The 14187-nt window shown below is 40.2% G+C and overlaps 1 protein-coding gene across 1 annotated transcript; it reads left to right on the plus strand.

Annotated features, from left to right (window-relative positions):
* Window positions 1-2719: 2719 nt before the first annotated feature.
* LZIC (leucine zipper and CTNNBIP1 domain containing) lies at window positions 2720-9355 on the plus strand. Its single transcript, XM_006145361.2, has 6 exons — window positions 2720-2823; window positions 4164-4299; window positions 5305-5403; window positions 7663-7758; window positions 8588-8669; window positions 9159-9355. The coding sequence occupies exons 1-6, from the start codon at window positions 2723-2725 to the stop codon at window positions 9215-9217; spliced, it is 573 nt and encodes a 190-aa protein (XP_006145423.1). The 5' UTR covers window positions 2720-2722; the 3' UTR covers window positions 9218-9355.
* Window positions 9356-14187: the final 4832 nt, after the last annotated feature.

The following is a 14187-nucleotide window of genomic DNA, read 5'->3' on the forward strand; positions in this document are numbered from 1 at the left end:
TTTTTTTAACTTTTTTATTATTATTATTTATTTTCCAGTTTAAATGGGGTGGAGGAGGAGTGAGAAAGCAAGCAACCAGTCCGGGATTCAAACTGTGATTGGCCATGTGGGAGTCCATTGCCTTTAACCACCATACCACCTGTGGGCCCCAATTCTAAAACATTTTAAAAAGAGAAAAAAAGATAAGGAATGCTGTCATGAATCTTTTTTATAAAGTAAAATCACAGGTAATGTCTTTTTTGTTTGTTTGCTTTATTTTTTAGGGAGATTTTTTTGCTATAGGGTGTGTGTGCTCACCAAAGAGATGGAGAAACAGAAAGACAGAAAGTGAGAAATCACCCACCAAGGAAAATGGTCATGCCACAATCCCTTCTTCTCCATTCTCCTCTCGGGATTTTGGACTTTCATGCACACATACTTGGCATGAGTTATAAACCATCAGGTCTATGGGAATCTAGCAATGTAACCATTATGTCATTTGTTGGTACCTACATCTAATTATTTCTTTTAAAATCTGTATTTTTACCTATCTAAACTTATTTTTACTTTTTTTAAAGAATTTTTTATTTAATTTTACTTTTTTTCTTTGTTTTAATTTGACCACCTAGAGGGAGAATGTGAGAAAGCAAGCTGCCAAGTCTGGGACCCGAACCATACTCGGCCATATGGGAGTCTTAGTGTCTTCACTGTACCACCTTCTTGCCCTCAAAACATATTTTTAATTCCAGAGGGCATGTGGACTCACCAGGGAGCAATAGAGACAGCATCTCCCAAAGGGCTTGGTCATGCTATAATCCCTTCACTCTTTCTCTATTCTGTTGGGATTTGGGCACAGAGACACACATATAGTACATTTTTCAAGCTGCCAAGGCTGAAAGTAGAACCATGTATTAATAGGATATGGCTCCCATAACCACTAGACTACAAAGCCAGCCCTCCACTTTTTTTTTTTCAACTTCGCCAAAGGCTATGTGCACTCAACATAGATAGACAGGGAAAAAGAGAAAGCACTCTCCGTGGGATATGTTTACTCTGCAATCTCTTCTTCATTTCTCCAACCTATTCAAATTTTGGACATGCTCGCACATATGCCCAGCATTTTTCTCAAGCCATTGTAGCCAGGATTCAAACTGCACAGTGCACCGTGTAGAATCCTGCTCTCTTAACTACTAGGCCATGGGGCCAGCCCTTTATTATGTTTATTTTGTCCATGAACACAAGACACAGCACCCCAAAAAAGGCCTTGATGCCATAAAGCACCTTTAGCTTCAGCCAGTCCCAGATAAGAGACACTTATAAGCCTAGTATACTCAGGGATGTTTCCATACATGACATGAATCTATAATTTTCCTATGTGAATTAGTCTCATGGAATGTTGCATTACTGCTGCACTACAGTTTGGCCTTCAAAACTTATCTGAAGTAAGATACACCAACAGCAAAGACTTACGGGGCTGCAGGTGTCATGCTGGTTAAGGGTACTGTACTCCCATGGTTAACTGATTTGAGTCCTGGACCTGGCAGCTTGTTTGTGTGCGCGCTCTCTCTCTCTCTCTCTCTCAGTCTGTTCCTCTCTGTTCAAATGTAAATAAATAAAGTTAAATAAAATAATCCCTTTTAAAAAAGACTTCTAATTAATTTGTAAGGTCAGTTAAAAAGACTGTCAGGGACCAGCAGTTGGTATAATGGCTATGTTGAACTCCTACGTAGTTGACCGTGGTTTGAGTCCCAGACCCAGTGGCTTAAACTCATGCCAGGCGATCCTGAGAGGATAATGGAGGAGAAGGGATTGCGACATGGCCATCCCCCCTGGGGGGTGATTTCTGGCTTTCTGTCTCTCTGTCTCTCTCTGGCGAGCACACGCTCCCTATAACAAAAACCTCTCCAAAAAATAAAATAAAAAAAGAATTGTTTTTTGGGGGGGGCTGGCAGGTGGCATGGTGAAGTGCACTGGACTCCCACATGGCCAACTGTAGTTCTAGTCCCAGACCTGAGAACTTGCTTTCTCTCTCTCTCTCACTCTCTGGCCAAATTTAAATAAATAAATAAATAAATAAAGGTAAATAAAATAATTCTTTTTAAAAATTATTTTAATTTTATTTATTATTTCAAACTTTTTAAAACGACTTATTGGGACCAGCAGGTGGTGTGATGCTTAAGGCAGTGAACACTCCCACATATTCAACCATGGTTCAAGTCCTGGACCTGGTGTCTTCCTTTCTCACTTTCCCTCTCTCTGTGTCTCTCTGGCCAAATTAAAATAAATTAATGAATAAAGTTAATAAATAATTATTTTTTAAAAGAATTATTTGTTTATTTATTGTTGTTATTCTTTTTATTATTTTAATTTTACCAGAAAGAGACAGTGAAAGAGAGGGAAAATGAGAAAGCAAGCCACCAGGTCCAGGATTCGAACCATGATCAACCACGTGGGAATCCAGCCACCATAACCACCATGCCACCTAGAGACCCTAGTTTCATTTATTATTATTATTTTAATTTACCAGAGAGAAATGGGGTGAGGAGGTTGGAAAGTGAAAAACAAGCTGCCAGGTCCAGTAATCAAAACACTGGTTGACCATGTGGGAGTCTGGTGCCTCAGTCTCCACACCACCTGCTGGTCCCCAAAGGGCCTATTTTAAATTGCACTGGTATTTTGAATGTCTTCCAATAACCAAATCTAATATACTATATGTGGGTTTGTTATTCTAATAGAGATTAAAATGGCTTCCAGAGGAAAGACAGAGACAAGCAAATTAAAGCAGAATTTAGAAGAACAGCTGGATAGACTAATGCAGCAGTTACAAGATTTGGAGGAATGCAGGTAAGAGTAAAATTGTATTATTTTTCTGTGAAATGGCCTTTTTCTGCAGCGAAATTATAATCTCTCTAGATGCAGGCCCATATGTGATTTTGATTTCCACTCTAGTGTTCTTCACAGTGCTTTTGTCTGCTACAGAACTAAACTAATCAGCCTTAGGAGTCATAAAGGCTGAGAAGTGAAGGTCTTTCAGTGAATTACTAAGTACATGTGAACTTGGGCGAAATACATCCTTAACCTCTCGTAAATGGAAATAATAGCATCTAATTCATCTTTATTATTTAAAACAGCTGTGCCTAGTATCAGAATGAGAGTGAGAAGTTACTGCTTAGGTCCAGCAGTTAGCGTAATGGCTATGTCGCTGGACTCCCATGTAGTTGACCGCGGTTTGCGTCCCAGACCCGGTGGCTTAAACTCTCGCTGGGCGCATGTGCGTGTGTGCCTAAAATCCCGAGAGGAGAATGGAGGAGAAGGGATTGCGGTGTGGCCATCCCCCTGAGGGGTGATTTCTCGCTTTCTGTCTCTCTGTCTGTCCCTGTCTGTCTGGTGAGCGCACGCGCCCTATAGCAAAAAACCTCTTAAAAAAAAAAAATGCAGCCTATAATTGGGACAGCAGATGACATGGTGGTAAAGGCATTGGGCACTCCCACATGGCTGACCATGTTTCTAATCCCAGACCTGGTGGTTTCTCTTTCTCTCTGTCTCTCTCTCTAGTCAAATTAAAATAAGTGAATCAATAAATAGAATTAAATAAATAATTATTTAAAAAATTATGCAGCCTATAATCTGCTGATTAGAAAGGAGGTCAAAGAAATAAGATGGTTAAAATTTACATTAGTAATATTTTATAGTATTTTGGGGCCAGCAGATAGCGTAATGGCCATGTCGCTGGACTCCCATGTAGTTGACTGCAGTTTTAGTGCGGTTTGTAAAGCGTGCCTCATTTTGGTAACCACTTGCAGAAAAATGGCAATACTACTGCTATCTGAACAAGTCCATAGTTAGCTCTTTTTTTGTTAAGAAGTTTATGTCTTAGGGTGTTTGTGCTTACTGGGAGAAAGAGAGACAGAGGCAATAAGAGAGAAAGTGAGAAATCACACCAGGGGATGGCCACGCCACAATCCCTTCTCCTCAGTTCTCTTTCCGGGATCACAGGCATGCACACACACATGCTGGCGTGAGTTTTAAGCCACCAGGTTCGGGACTCGAAACACAGTTGGCCATGCGCTGGCCCCCATCATCAGTATTTTGATGTTTCTTTTCCCTTCAGCATTTTTTCTCGTGTACAAGTACTAAGATCACTTTCTTCATTTTTCTATATTACTATGTTTACTGTACTTCAGGGAGGAACTTGATACAGATGAATATGAAGAAACCAAAAAGGAAACTCTGGAGCAACTCCATGAATTTAATGATTCACTGAAGAAAATTATGTCTGGAAATATGACTTTGGTAGATGAACTAAGTGGAATGCAGCTGGTGAGCATGATTTACTTAGATCAGCAACAGAGTTTGGTACTTTTTTTTTTTTAAGAATTATTTATTTATTTATTATTATTATTCAGTTTGATCAGAGAGAGACAGAGAGAAGGAGAATGAGAAAGCAAGCCACCTGGTCTGGGACTCGAACTGTCCTCAGCCATGTGGGAGACCAGCCCCTCAACCATCACACCATCTGCCAGCCCCAGTACTTTCTTTCTTTTGTAGATTTATTTTAGATAGAAAGTGTACCATTTTTGTTACTTCCAGATGAATGTGCATAAAGCAGCATATCCTTTCAGATATTTAGTTAGGTATCAATATTTGGCTCCAGTAACAGGAATAGCCAATGAAAACTGAAATTGTAACAATGTTTGATGAAAAAAAGACCTATTAATAAATAATTGATTATGGGATCAGCAGATGGCATAATGGTTATGTTGCTGGACTCCCACATAGTCAACCCTGGTGCTAGTTCTGGACCTGGCAGCTTGAAACTCACACCAGGTGCATGTGCGTGCGTACTACTCGAAATCCCGAGAGGAGAATTGAGTGTAGCCATCCTCCAGGAGGTGATTTCTCGCTTTCTGTCTCTCTATCTCTCTTTGTCTCTGGCAAGCGTACATGCCCTATAGCAAAAAAACTGTCTTAAAAACAATATAAAAAGTAAATAATTGGGGGCCAACAGTTGGCATAATGGCTACGTTGCCGGGCTCCCATGTAGTCATCCACGGTTTGAGTCCCAGACCTGGTGGCTTAAACTCATGCTGGGCGAGTGTACGTGTGTGCCCAAGATCCCGAGAGAAGAATGAAGGAGAAGGGATTGTGGCGTGGCCATCCTCCGTTGGGGATGATTTCTTGCTTTCTGTCTCTCTCTCTGGCGAGTGCACACAAGCACAAAGGCTCAATAGCAAAAACTTCTCCAAAAAAAAAAAAAGAATCGATGATTACTGTCTCTAATTTGTTGGAATGTTTTGGTTAGTTTGTACCTTCTTCTGTTTTTAGGCTATTCAGGCAGCTATCAGCCAGGCTTTTAAAACTCCAGAGGTCATCAGATTGTTTGCAAAGAAACAACCAGGTCAGCTTCGGACAAGGTTAGCAGAGGTAATGTTTTTTTAAATTGATCTAATAGCTGTGTGTGTTTCTTTTTCCTAGCCCAAGAATTTGCTCATCATGATATTCTACAGTTTAAAAATTGCCTAGTATATTTTAGAGCTACAACCTGTAATTTTCTGTCAAAATTAGTACTTTGAGCAATTATGATTGATAGTGAATATGGAGGTTTAAACAGTATACAACAGTTTAAATTGCTAGTGATTGCTTCTACTTTGACTCTACCTTTAAAATGTTATATTTGCTTCTGGAGCTCTAACTTGAAATCGTACTGAGAATTTATTAGCATTTCTTTTATGCATGTGTAGCCTAGCTCATCTAAGAATTTCAAGCATCTTTATAAGTCTGAAACTTCCAGAAATCTGTTTATAGACTTGAGTAATTAAGAATTATCTAATTGGCCAGCCAGGTAGAATGGTGGTTAAGGTAGCTGAAACCTACATGACTGCATGGTTTCAGTCCCTGACCCTACAGCTTGAAAAACACTCTGCTTGCATGGCCAAAATTCCAAGAGAATGAAGGAGGAGGGGTTCTGGAGTGGCCATCCTCCCAAAGGTGTACTTTCTCATTTTCTCTCACTCTTTGGCAAGCACATAAACCCTATAGCAAATTTTTAAAAAGGGGTGGGGGATTCACAAATTATTTGCAACTATGAGGAATTGAGCAGCATAGTGATTAACAGCATGGATTAAGAGCAGTCAGACTGGGACCAGCAGGTGGTGTGGTGGTTAAGGCGCTGGACATTTCCACATGGCTGACCATGGTTCAAGTCCCAGACCTGGTGGCTTGCTTTCTCACTTTCTCTCTGGTCAAATTAAAATAAATAAAATTAACTTAATTTTTTTTTTAAATTTGACCAGAAAGGGACAGAGTGGGGGTGCAGGGAGTGAGAAAGCAAGCCACCAGGTCTGGGACTTGAACTGCGATTGGCCATACAAGAGTCCAGCGTCCTTAACCATAACCCCCCCTGCTAGCCCAAAAAAAAATAATCATTACCCATAAAAAAAAAAAATAGAGCAGTCAGACTGCCTGGATTTGAATCCTTGCTCTATTACTATTAATGTTTCTGGTGATGAGGATGACATTTAATATGTGTCAGGAGTCTGATACCAGTTATCTTATTTAAGCTTACAAAGCACACTTTAGTCTAATGAAATGAGTTTTTTGTTGTCATTGACCAGAGAAAGAGAGAGAGAGAAAAGGAAAGTGAGAAAGTGAGCCACCAGGTCTGGGACTTGAACCATGGTCGACTATGTGGGAATCCAGCGTTCCAACCACCACACCACCTGCTGGCCCCTAATAAAATGAGTTTCTTTTTTATTTTTTATGATAAGTTTTTTTTTTAAACATTTTGTTAGTTTTAATTATTTATTTAACTTTATTTATTCATTCATTCATTTTTATTTTGACCAGAGAGACACAGAGAGAGAGAGAAGGTGAGAAAGCAAGCCACCAGGTCCAGGACTTGAACCGTGGTCAGCCATGTGGGAGCATCCAGCACCTTAACCACCACGTCACCCGCTGGTCCCTGAAATGAGTTTTTAAGGATAGCTCCTCTCCTAACTTTTGTTATTTTTAAAAATAATTATTTATTTAATTCCATTTGTTATTATTATCATTATTTTAATTTTACCAGAGAGAGACAGAGACAAAGAAAGAAAGGGAAAGCGAGAAAGCAAGCCGCCAGGTCCAGGATTCCTACACAGTTGACCATGTGGGAATCCAGCGCCCTTAACCACCACACCATCTGCCTCCTGAACATTCAATAGAGGTAATAACAAAGACATTGGTTATGATTAGCATTAAAAGACATTAGAACTGGGGAACCAGCAGTTAGCGTAATGGCTATGTCGCTGGACTCCCACGTAGTCGACCGCAGTTCGCATTAAAACTCACGCTGGGCACGTGTGCGTGTGTGCCCAAGATCCCGAGAGGAGAGTGGAGGAGAAGGGATTGCGGCGTGACCATCCTCTCTGGGGGGTGACTTCTCACTTTCTGCCTCTGTGTCTCTCTCTGTCTGTCTGGTGAGCGCACGCGCCCTATAGCGAAAATCTCTCTCAAAAAAAAAAAAGACATTAGAACTGTATGACAGCATTTCTATTATGCTTGTCTTGGATTATTTTTGTAATTCTGTATAATATTAATCAGCTGAAGGATTTTATTTTTTAAAAAATCAGTCTAAAAGTCTGGATTTTATACACAGAATGCTTTTCACTTTGATATTATATGTCTTGCATTAATCCATTACAGATGGATAGAGATCTGATGGTCGGAAAGCTGGAAAGAGACCTATACACTCAACAGAAAGTGGAGATACTAACAGCTCTCAGGAAACTTGGAGAAAAGGTATTAGTATTTAATTTATTGGACATGTTATAAAGAAAAAGTGTGAAATCTTTGGTAGAGAGCTCCTTGGGCTGGCCCCATAGCCTAGTGGTTATGGGAGCCAGATCTCACATGCCCAGCCATGGTTTAAATCCCAGCCTCGGTGGTGTATATGCCCCAGATCCCAACACGATGGAGAAATAGAGAAGGCACTGTGACATGACCATGCCCCACTGTGGGTGCTTTCTCCCTCTGTCTCTCTCTTGTGAGTATACATGCCCTCTGGTAGTTTAAAAAAAAAACCTTTGGGGCCAGCACGTGGTGCAGTAGTTAAGGTGCTGGACTCCCACATGACTGACTGCTGTTCGAGTCCTGGACCTGGCAACTTGTTTTCTCACTTTCCCTCTCTCTCTTGCTCTCTAATCAAGCTGGGAAATAATAATAATAATAAATAAAGTTAAGTAAACAATAACTCTTTTTAAAAGTAGAACTTAGTTCATGATGTATGAATAATTTGTGGTTCAGGGACCAGCAGTTGGATTAATGGCTATGTCGTTGGACTCCCATGTAGTTGACTACAGTTTGAGTCCTGGACCCCGTGGTTTAAACTCATGCCAGGCATGCGTGCATGTGTGCCCAAGATCCCAAGAGGAGATGGAAAAGAAGGGATTGCGGTGTAGCCATGCCCCTGTGGGGTGATTTCTCCCTTTCTGTCTCTGTCTCTGGTGAGCGCACGTGCCCTATAGCAAAAACCTCTCAAAAAAAGAAAAATAGTTCCTGATTCAAAGATACTCTTAACTTTGGTTCCTAGATTGTAACATTGGAACCAACTCTGTTTCGTTTTGTTTAGCTGACTGCAGATGATGAAGCCTTCTTGTCAGCAAATGCAGGTGCTATACTCAGCCAGTTTGAGAAAGTCTCTACAGATCTTGGTGAGTACTAGCGTACTTCTGAAAGCTAGATATGTATTACTGCTCCAGATTGACAGAGTAAGGAAGAGATAAAATGGTGACCTTTTCTTGAGTTTAAAAGTATAAAGAATGGATTCCTTTATAAGTCTGTTGTATTGGCCTTATTTCCCAGTACTTTTTAAATGAAAATAATCAAGGCAGCCTAATCTTTTTAAAATACATGTCAGGTAGGTGTAACTATAAAAGTGAATTAAAATTATACATATTCTACTACATATCTAGATCTAGAGTAAAGATTTGTAGCCAGTAAGCTTTCTTTGTAACTGAATATTTTGTGCAGAGGAAAGGAAATTGGGATGGCAGTGGAGAGGTATAGGGGGTTAATGCACGGATATCAGAGGCTAATTCTATTTTTTATTTCAGTATCCATACAATAGATTCTTCCTTCTTTACTTGGAATTGTAAATGCGTTTGAAATAACCTTTTCACTTACTGTGTCTTTCTCCTTAGGCTCTGGAGACAAAGTCCTCGCTCTGGCAAGTTTTGAGGTTGAAAAAACAAAAAAATGACCTGGTGTAGAAGCTTGTGACATTTATCACATTCTTATTGTAAATGGTACTTTTCTTCTGAGGATTTTGAGTAACTGCAAAGAATATAAGAGATTCTCAAAATGCATTCATAACCTAAGAAAGGGTGACTTAAACATATACTGTGGCTTCTGTTTGTGTTCTTCATCGTTGTTCTTTGTGTAAAGCTACCTTCCTGAGTGACCCTGGACTTTTCGGGGCAGAGGGACTCACTGGACTTCAATGGTTTTGATTTATCTAAGAAAGAGAACAGAAAGAGGACTTTCTCTGTTTTTATTAAGGTTCCTTGCTTTTAAATGCTCACAGTAGGTGAAAAGATGTGAATTAATGATTCTTTTTTGCTCATAACTTACCCCCACTCATTAGAGTGAACTGTAAAGTAACATCAATAGACCTTATATGTGTCATATAATTTTAGAGTTTTAAGTAGTCTTAGAAATCATTTTCCACCCAGCCTGTGGTCTGGTGGTTAAGGGAGCTGGAATCCCACATAGTTGACCATGCAGTTCAAATCGCAAACCCTGTGGCTTGAAATCATGGCAAACGTGTGTGTGCCCATCCAAAATCCAGAAAGGAGGGGGAAATGGAAGAAAAGGGATTATATTATAGCATGACTAGTCCCATGGAGGTGCTTTCCCCCTCTCTTTGTTTCTCTCTGGCAAGTGCACAGGTCCTCACAAATTAAATAATAAATTTCTAGGAGGCAATCAGGTGGTGTGGTTAAGGCAGCTGGATCCTACATGGCCAACTGCGTAGTTTGAGTCCTGACCTGGCAGCTTGAAAAACACACTGGGGACGTATGTGCGCATGCCCAAAATCCCCAGAGGAAAATGGAGAAAAAGAGATTTTGGCATGGTTGAACCCTCCTATGAGGGTTGTTTTCTCACTTTTTTCTCTCTGTCTCTGGAAAGCACACACACCCTATAGCAAATTTTTTAAAAAGTCTAAAAAAAATGTTATACAAATAAGGGATGATTGGTTGAGAAAGAGCAAGCGACTTACTTAAAGTTACATTAGAGACAGAGCTAGACATAAGACTAAGAGTGATTTGACTCCCAGTTTAGTTCTTCTGGGCTTTCTTTATTCTATACCTTTTTTAAAAAAATAATTAACACTTATTCATGCCAGTCTGTTTATGAAAATTTGATGTCCCCACAGTTGCCTCCACACTAAGGGACTATTTTTCAGCTTATAAGCTCTCTCTATGAATGGGGTCCATTGTATCTCAGAATTCTGAGCTTGGAACAATGAGAGCCCTGTTGAGAGTCTCCTGAAGTAACTTAGCCTCCTGTGTTGTTTCACCAGGGAAGCAATACGAGTGTCTACTAGAGGCCCTCCCCATGTGTGACCTCTTGCCAGACCCAGAGGGTGGTAAACATAAGCTAGTATCAACTCCAGTTTTTGGAAAATAAGTTAGGAGGAAAAGCAAATTTCTCTCCGAAGTGTTTACATCTCTTTGTGTGATCAAATATGTAGACATGTCCCTATGTAGGTACATCAGCTTATTTTCTATGCCCTGACCATTTTTTATTCTTAATGTCCTTTTTAGTATTTTTGTTCTTTGCCCTTTATACAGATTAAAAACATTTTTATAAGCTTGTATACTGTAAACTCTACTAGGTGCTTTGCCAATTGGAAAAATTAGGGACCTCAGCTATATTAATGCCTTATTTAGAACTTTTAATGGGTTGTTTTTTATATATTGATTTGTGACCATCAAAAACTCACTGAAATTGTGACAAACTAAGAAAAAGCAAATTACCTGCTAGTCATCTAAAGCTATATGGTTACTGATTATTTCATTTTCCTATGTCTTTTTAAATTTTTTTCCTGGAGAGGTTTTAGCTATAGAGTACATGCGCTCTCCAGAAGGCCAGAGAGAGAGACAGAGAGATAGAAAGTGAGAAATCACCCTCCAGCAGAGAGGCCACACTGCAATCCCTTCTCCCCCACTCTCCTCTCAGGATCTTGGGCACGCACGCACACGCGCCCGGTGTGAGTTTTAAGTCACCGGGTCCGGGATGCAAACCACGGTCGACTATGTGGGAGTCCAGCGACATAGCCATTACACCAACTGCTGGTCCCTTCTGTGTCTTTTTAAATGGAGTTGAAACTCATACAAAATTTATCATTTTAGGATGTACAGTTCAGTGGCAGTTGGTATGCTCACAATGTGCAACCATCTCCACTGTCTAGTCCAAAACACTCTCACCATCTTCAAAGAGACCTTATGTAGGAACCAGCAGATGGCATAGTGGATACATTGCTGTACTCCTGCGTAGCTGACCATAGTTCGAGCCCTGGACACAGCAGCTTAAAACTCACACAGGGCACATGAGTGTGTGTGCATGCCCAAAATCCCAAGAGGAGAATGGAGAAGGGATTGCAACATGGCCTTCCCTGCTGTGGGATGATTTCTCACTTTCTGTCTCTGTCTTTCTGGTAAGCACATGTGCCCTATAGCAAAAATCTCTCTCTAACTCCCACGTAGTCGACCACGGTTCGAGTCCCGGACCCGGTGGCTTAAACTCACGCCGGGCGCGTATGTGTGCATGCCGAAGATCCCGAGAGGAGAATGGAGGAGAAGGGATTGCGGCGTGGCCATCCCCTCTGGGGGTGATTTCTCGCTTTCTATCTCTCTGTCTCTCTCTGTCTGTCTGGCGAGCACACACGCCCTATAGCAAAAACCTCTCCAAAAAAAAGAGAGAGAGAGAGAGCCAGCAAATGGCATAATGGTTACATTACTGGACTCCCATGTAGTTGACTGAGGTTTGAGTCCCAGACCCACCCAGTTGCTTAAAACTTATGCTGGGTTCATGTGCGTGCGTGCCCAAAATCCCTAGAGGAAAATAGAGAAGGGATTATGGCACGGCTATCCCCTTACGAGGTGATTTCTCGCTGTCTCACTCTCTCTCTGAGTTCTCTTGGCAAGTGCACACACCCTGTAGCAAAAATCTCTCTGTTTTTTTTTTTTTTTTTAAAAAAAAAAAGACGAGGCTGGCAGTTTGTTCAAAGGTTCTCCCACATAGCTGACTATTGTTCAAGTCCCAAACCTGGTGGCTTGCTTTCTCACTTTTCCTTTCTCTCTCTGTCTCTCTCTGGTCAAATTAAAATAATAATGACAACAAATAAAATAAAGCAAATAATTCTAAAAAAAAAAATTGTGACCTCATACTTATTAAGCAGTTTCTCCCCTTTCCTTTCTCCTCTCAGACCCCCAGCCAGCCGCTTATTTGCTTTGTGTATCTCTGGATTTACCTATTCCAGCTATTTCATATAAATGGAGTCACATAATGTGATCTTTTTATGTGTCTGGCTTCTTTCACTTAGCTCAACAGTTTCAAGGTTAATCCACATTCCTTTTTATGGCTTAATAATATTCCATTGTGTGGAAAGTATACTTCATTTATCCATTTATCTGTTGATGAACACTTGGGCTGTTTCCATATTTTGGGCTACTATTGTCGCTATGAACAAGTTTGTGTAAGTATTCGTGTACAAGTATTTAAGTATTTGAAAATGACCTCTCTGAATCTGGAATTCATAATCTAAAAGATCAGCATCAATGAAGTATTTTGTCGTTAGCATATTAATTCATTCATTTTGTTAGTAGTGACTAGTACTCAGTTTTAAATGATCTTCCTTTAAAAGAGACCAATTTTTTGGTACCCAGCAAGACACAGACAAGCATGACTGTGACCCTTGGTATGTTACTTCACCTTTTTGGAGCCTCATTCCCCTTCTGTTCAATGTGTATAATAAGACCCACCTCATAGGATTATTGGGTATTCGCCTCTTCTAATACAGAAAAAAGTTTTGCATTGGAGCTAATCTACCATTTAACAATTCTTCCAAGCACTATACGATATATTTTGTTTCACAAATTTGGTGTTTTTGAAAAGCGAGTAAATTCTATGTAATCTCTGTTTCCTATTCATATTTGGCTGAATTGAATCTTCTAGGTATTTTTTAGCTCTTTTCAGAGGTTGCAGGTCGCAATAATGCTAAAGTAGCTCATTTTTCAACTTTCTTGGGTCAGGATAATCTTTTGGTGAAAAGAATTCCTGTGTTTCTTAAAGAACTGGGACCAAAGCACAAGTACGTTCCAATGAGCAAGTGTCCACATGGGCTATTTAGTGAACTCCAGAAACTTAAAACTGTTCCTGTGTGGCAGTGTGCTGTTGTTTTTATACTGTGAATGGTAAAATGGATATTCTAGGTGAGTGGTGAAGGAGGAAACAGTGATAGAGAGTTGGTCTCAGAATGGAGTTAGAACTGGGACAACTGGATTGTTTGACTGCTAGACCCTGTTTTGAAGTCATTCAGTCAAGAAATGGTCTTTAGCAAAATAAAAGCCTGTATGACCCCACCATTGAAATGGTATCTTATTATAGTGAATGATAGATAATTTGAAATTACTATAGAAAAAATAAACCTTAATCATTTTGCCTAGAGCCATTAAACCACCTTCCTGTTTATGTTTTTTCTTCTTATTCTATTCATTGCTAAGACTGAAGAATGTTCTCTCTTGCTTTTCAAATGTTTTCCAGCATTAGTATGCAAATTAAAACTGTCAGCATTTCCACAGACCCCTAAGAACAACTTGCAAGATATATTAATAATTGCCTCTGTTGGGACCAGCAGTTGACGTAATGGCTATGTTGCTGGACTCCCATGTAGTTGACCGTGGTTCGTGTCCCAGATCCGGTGGCTTAAAACTCACGCTGGGCGCATGTGCATGCGTGCCCAGGATCCTGAGAGGAGAATGGAGGAGAAGGAATTGTGATTTTTCGCTTTCTGTCTCTCTATCTCTCTTTGTCTGTCTGGTGAGTGCATGTGCCATATAGCAAAAACTTCTCCCCCCCCCAAAAAAAAATAAATAATTGCTTCTGTCTAGGGACCAACAGCATAATGGCTATGTTACTGGACTCCCATGTAGTCAGCTGCAGTTC

The sequence above is a fragment of the Tupaia chinensis genome, unplaced genomic scaffold (genome assembly GCF_000334495.1).
Source record: "Tupaia chinensis unplaced genomic scaffold, TupChi_1.0 Scaffold000146_1, whole genome shotgun sequence".
Classification (NCBI taxonomy): Eukaryota; Metazoa; Chordata; class Mammalia; order Scandentia; family Tupaiidae; genus Tupaia; species Tupaia belangeri.

Excerpts from the sequence above, each read along its gene's own strand:
- LZIC (XM_006145361.2), top strand. The coding sequence starts at position 2,723 with ATGGCTTCCAGAGGAAAGACAGAGACAAGCAAATTAAAGCAGAATTTA. Across the intron at positions 2,824-4,163 it reads CAAGATTTGGAGGAATGCAG|GGAGGAACTTGATACAGATG; the intron begins GTAAGAGTAAAA and ends ACTGTACTTCAG. Across the intron at positions 7,759-8,587 it reads TCAGGAAACTTGGAGAAAAG|CTGACTGCAGATGATGAAGC; the intron begins GTATTAGTATTT and ends CGTTTTGTTTAG.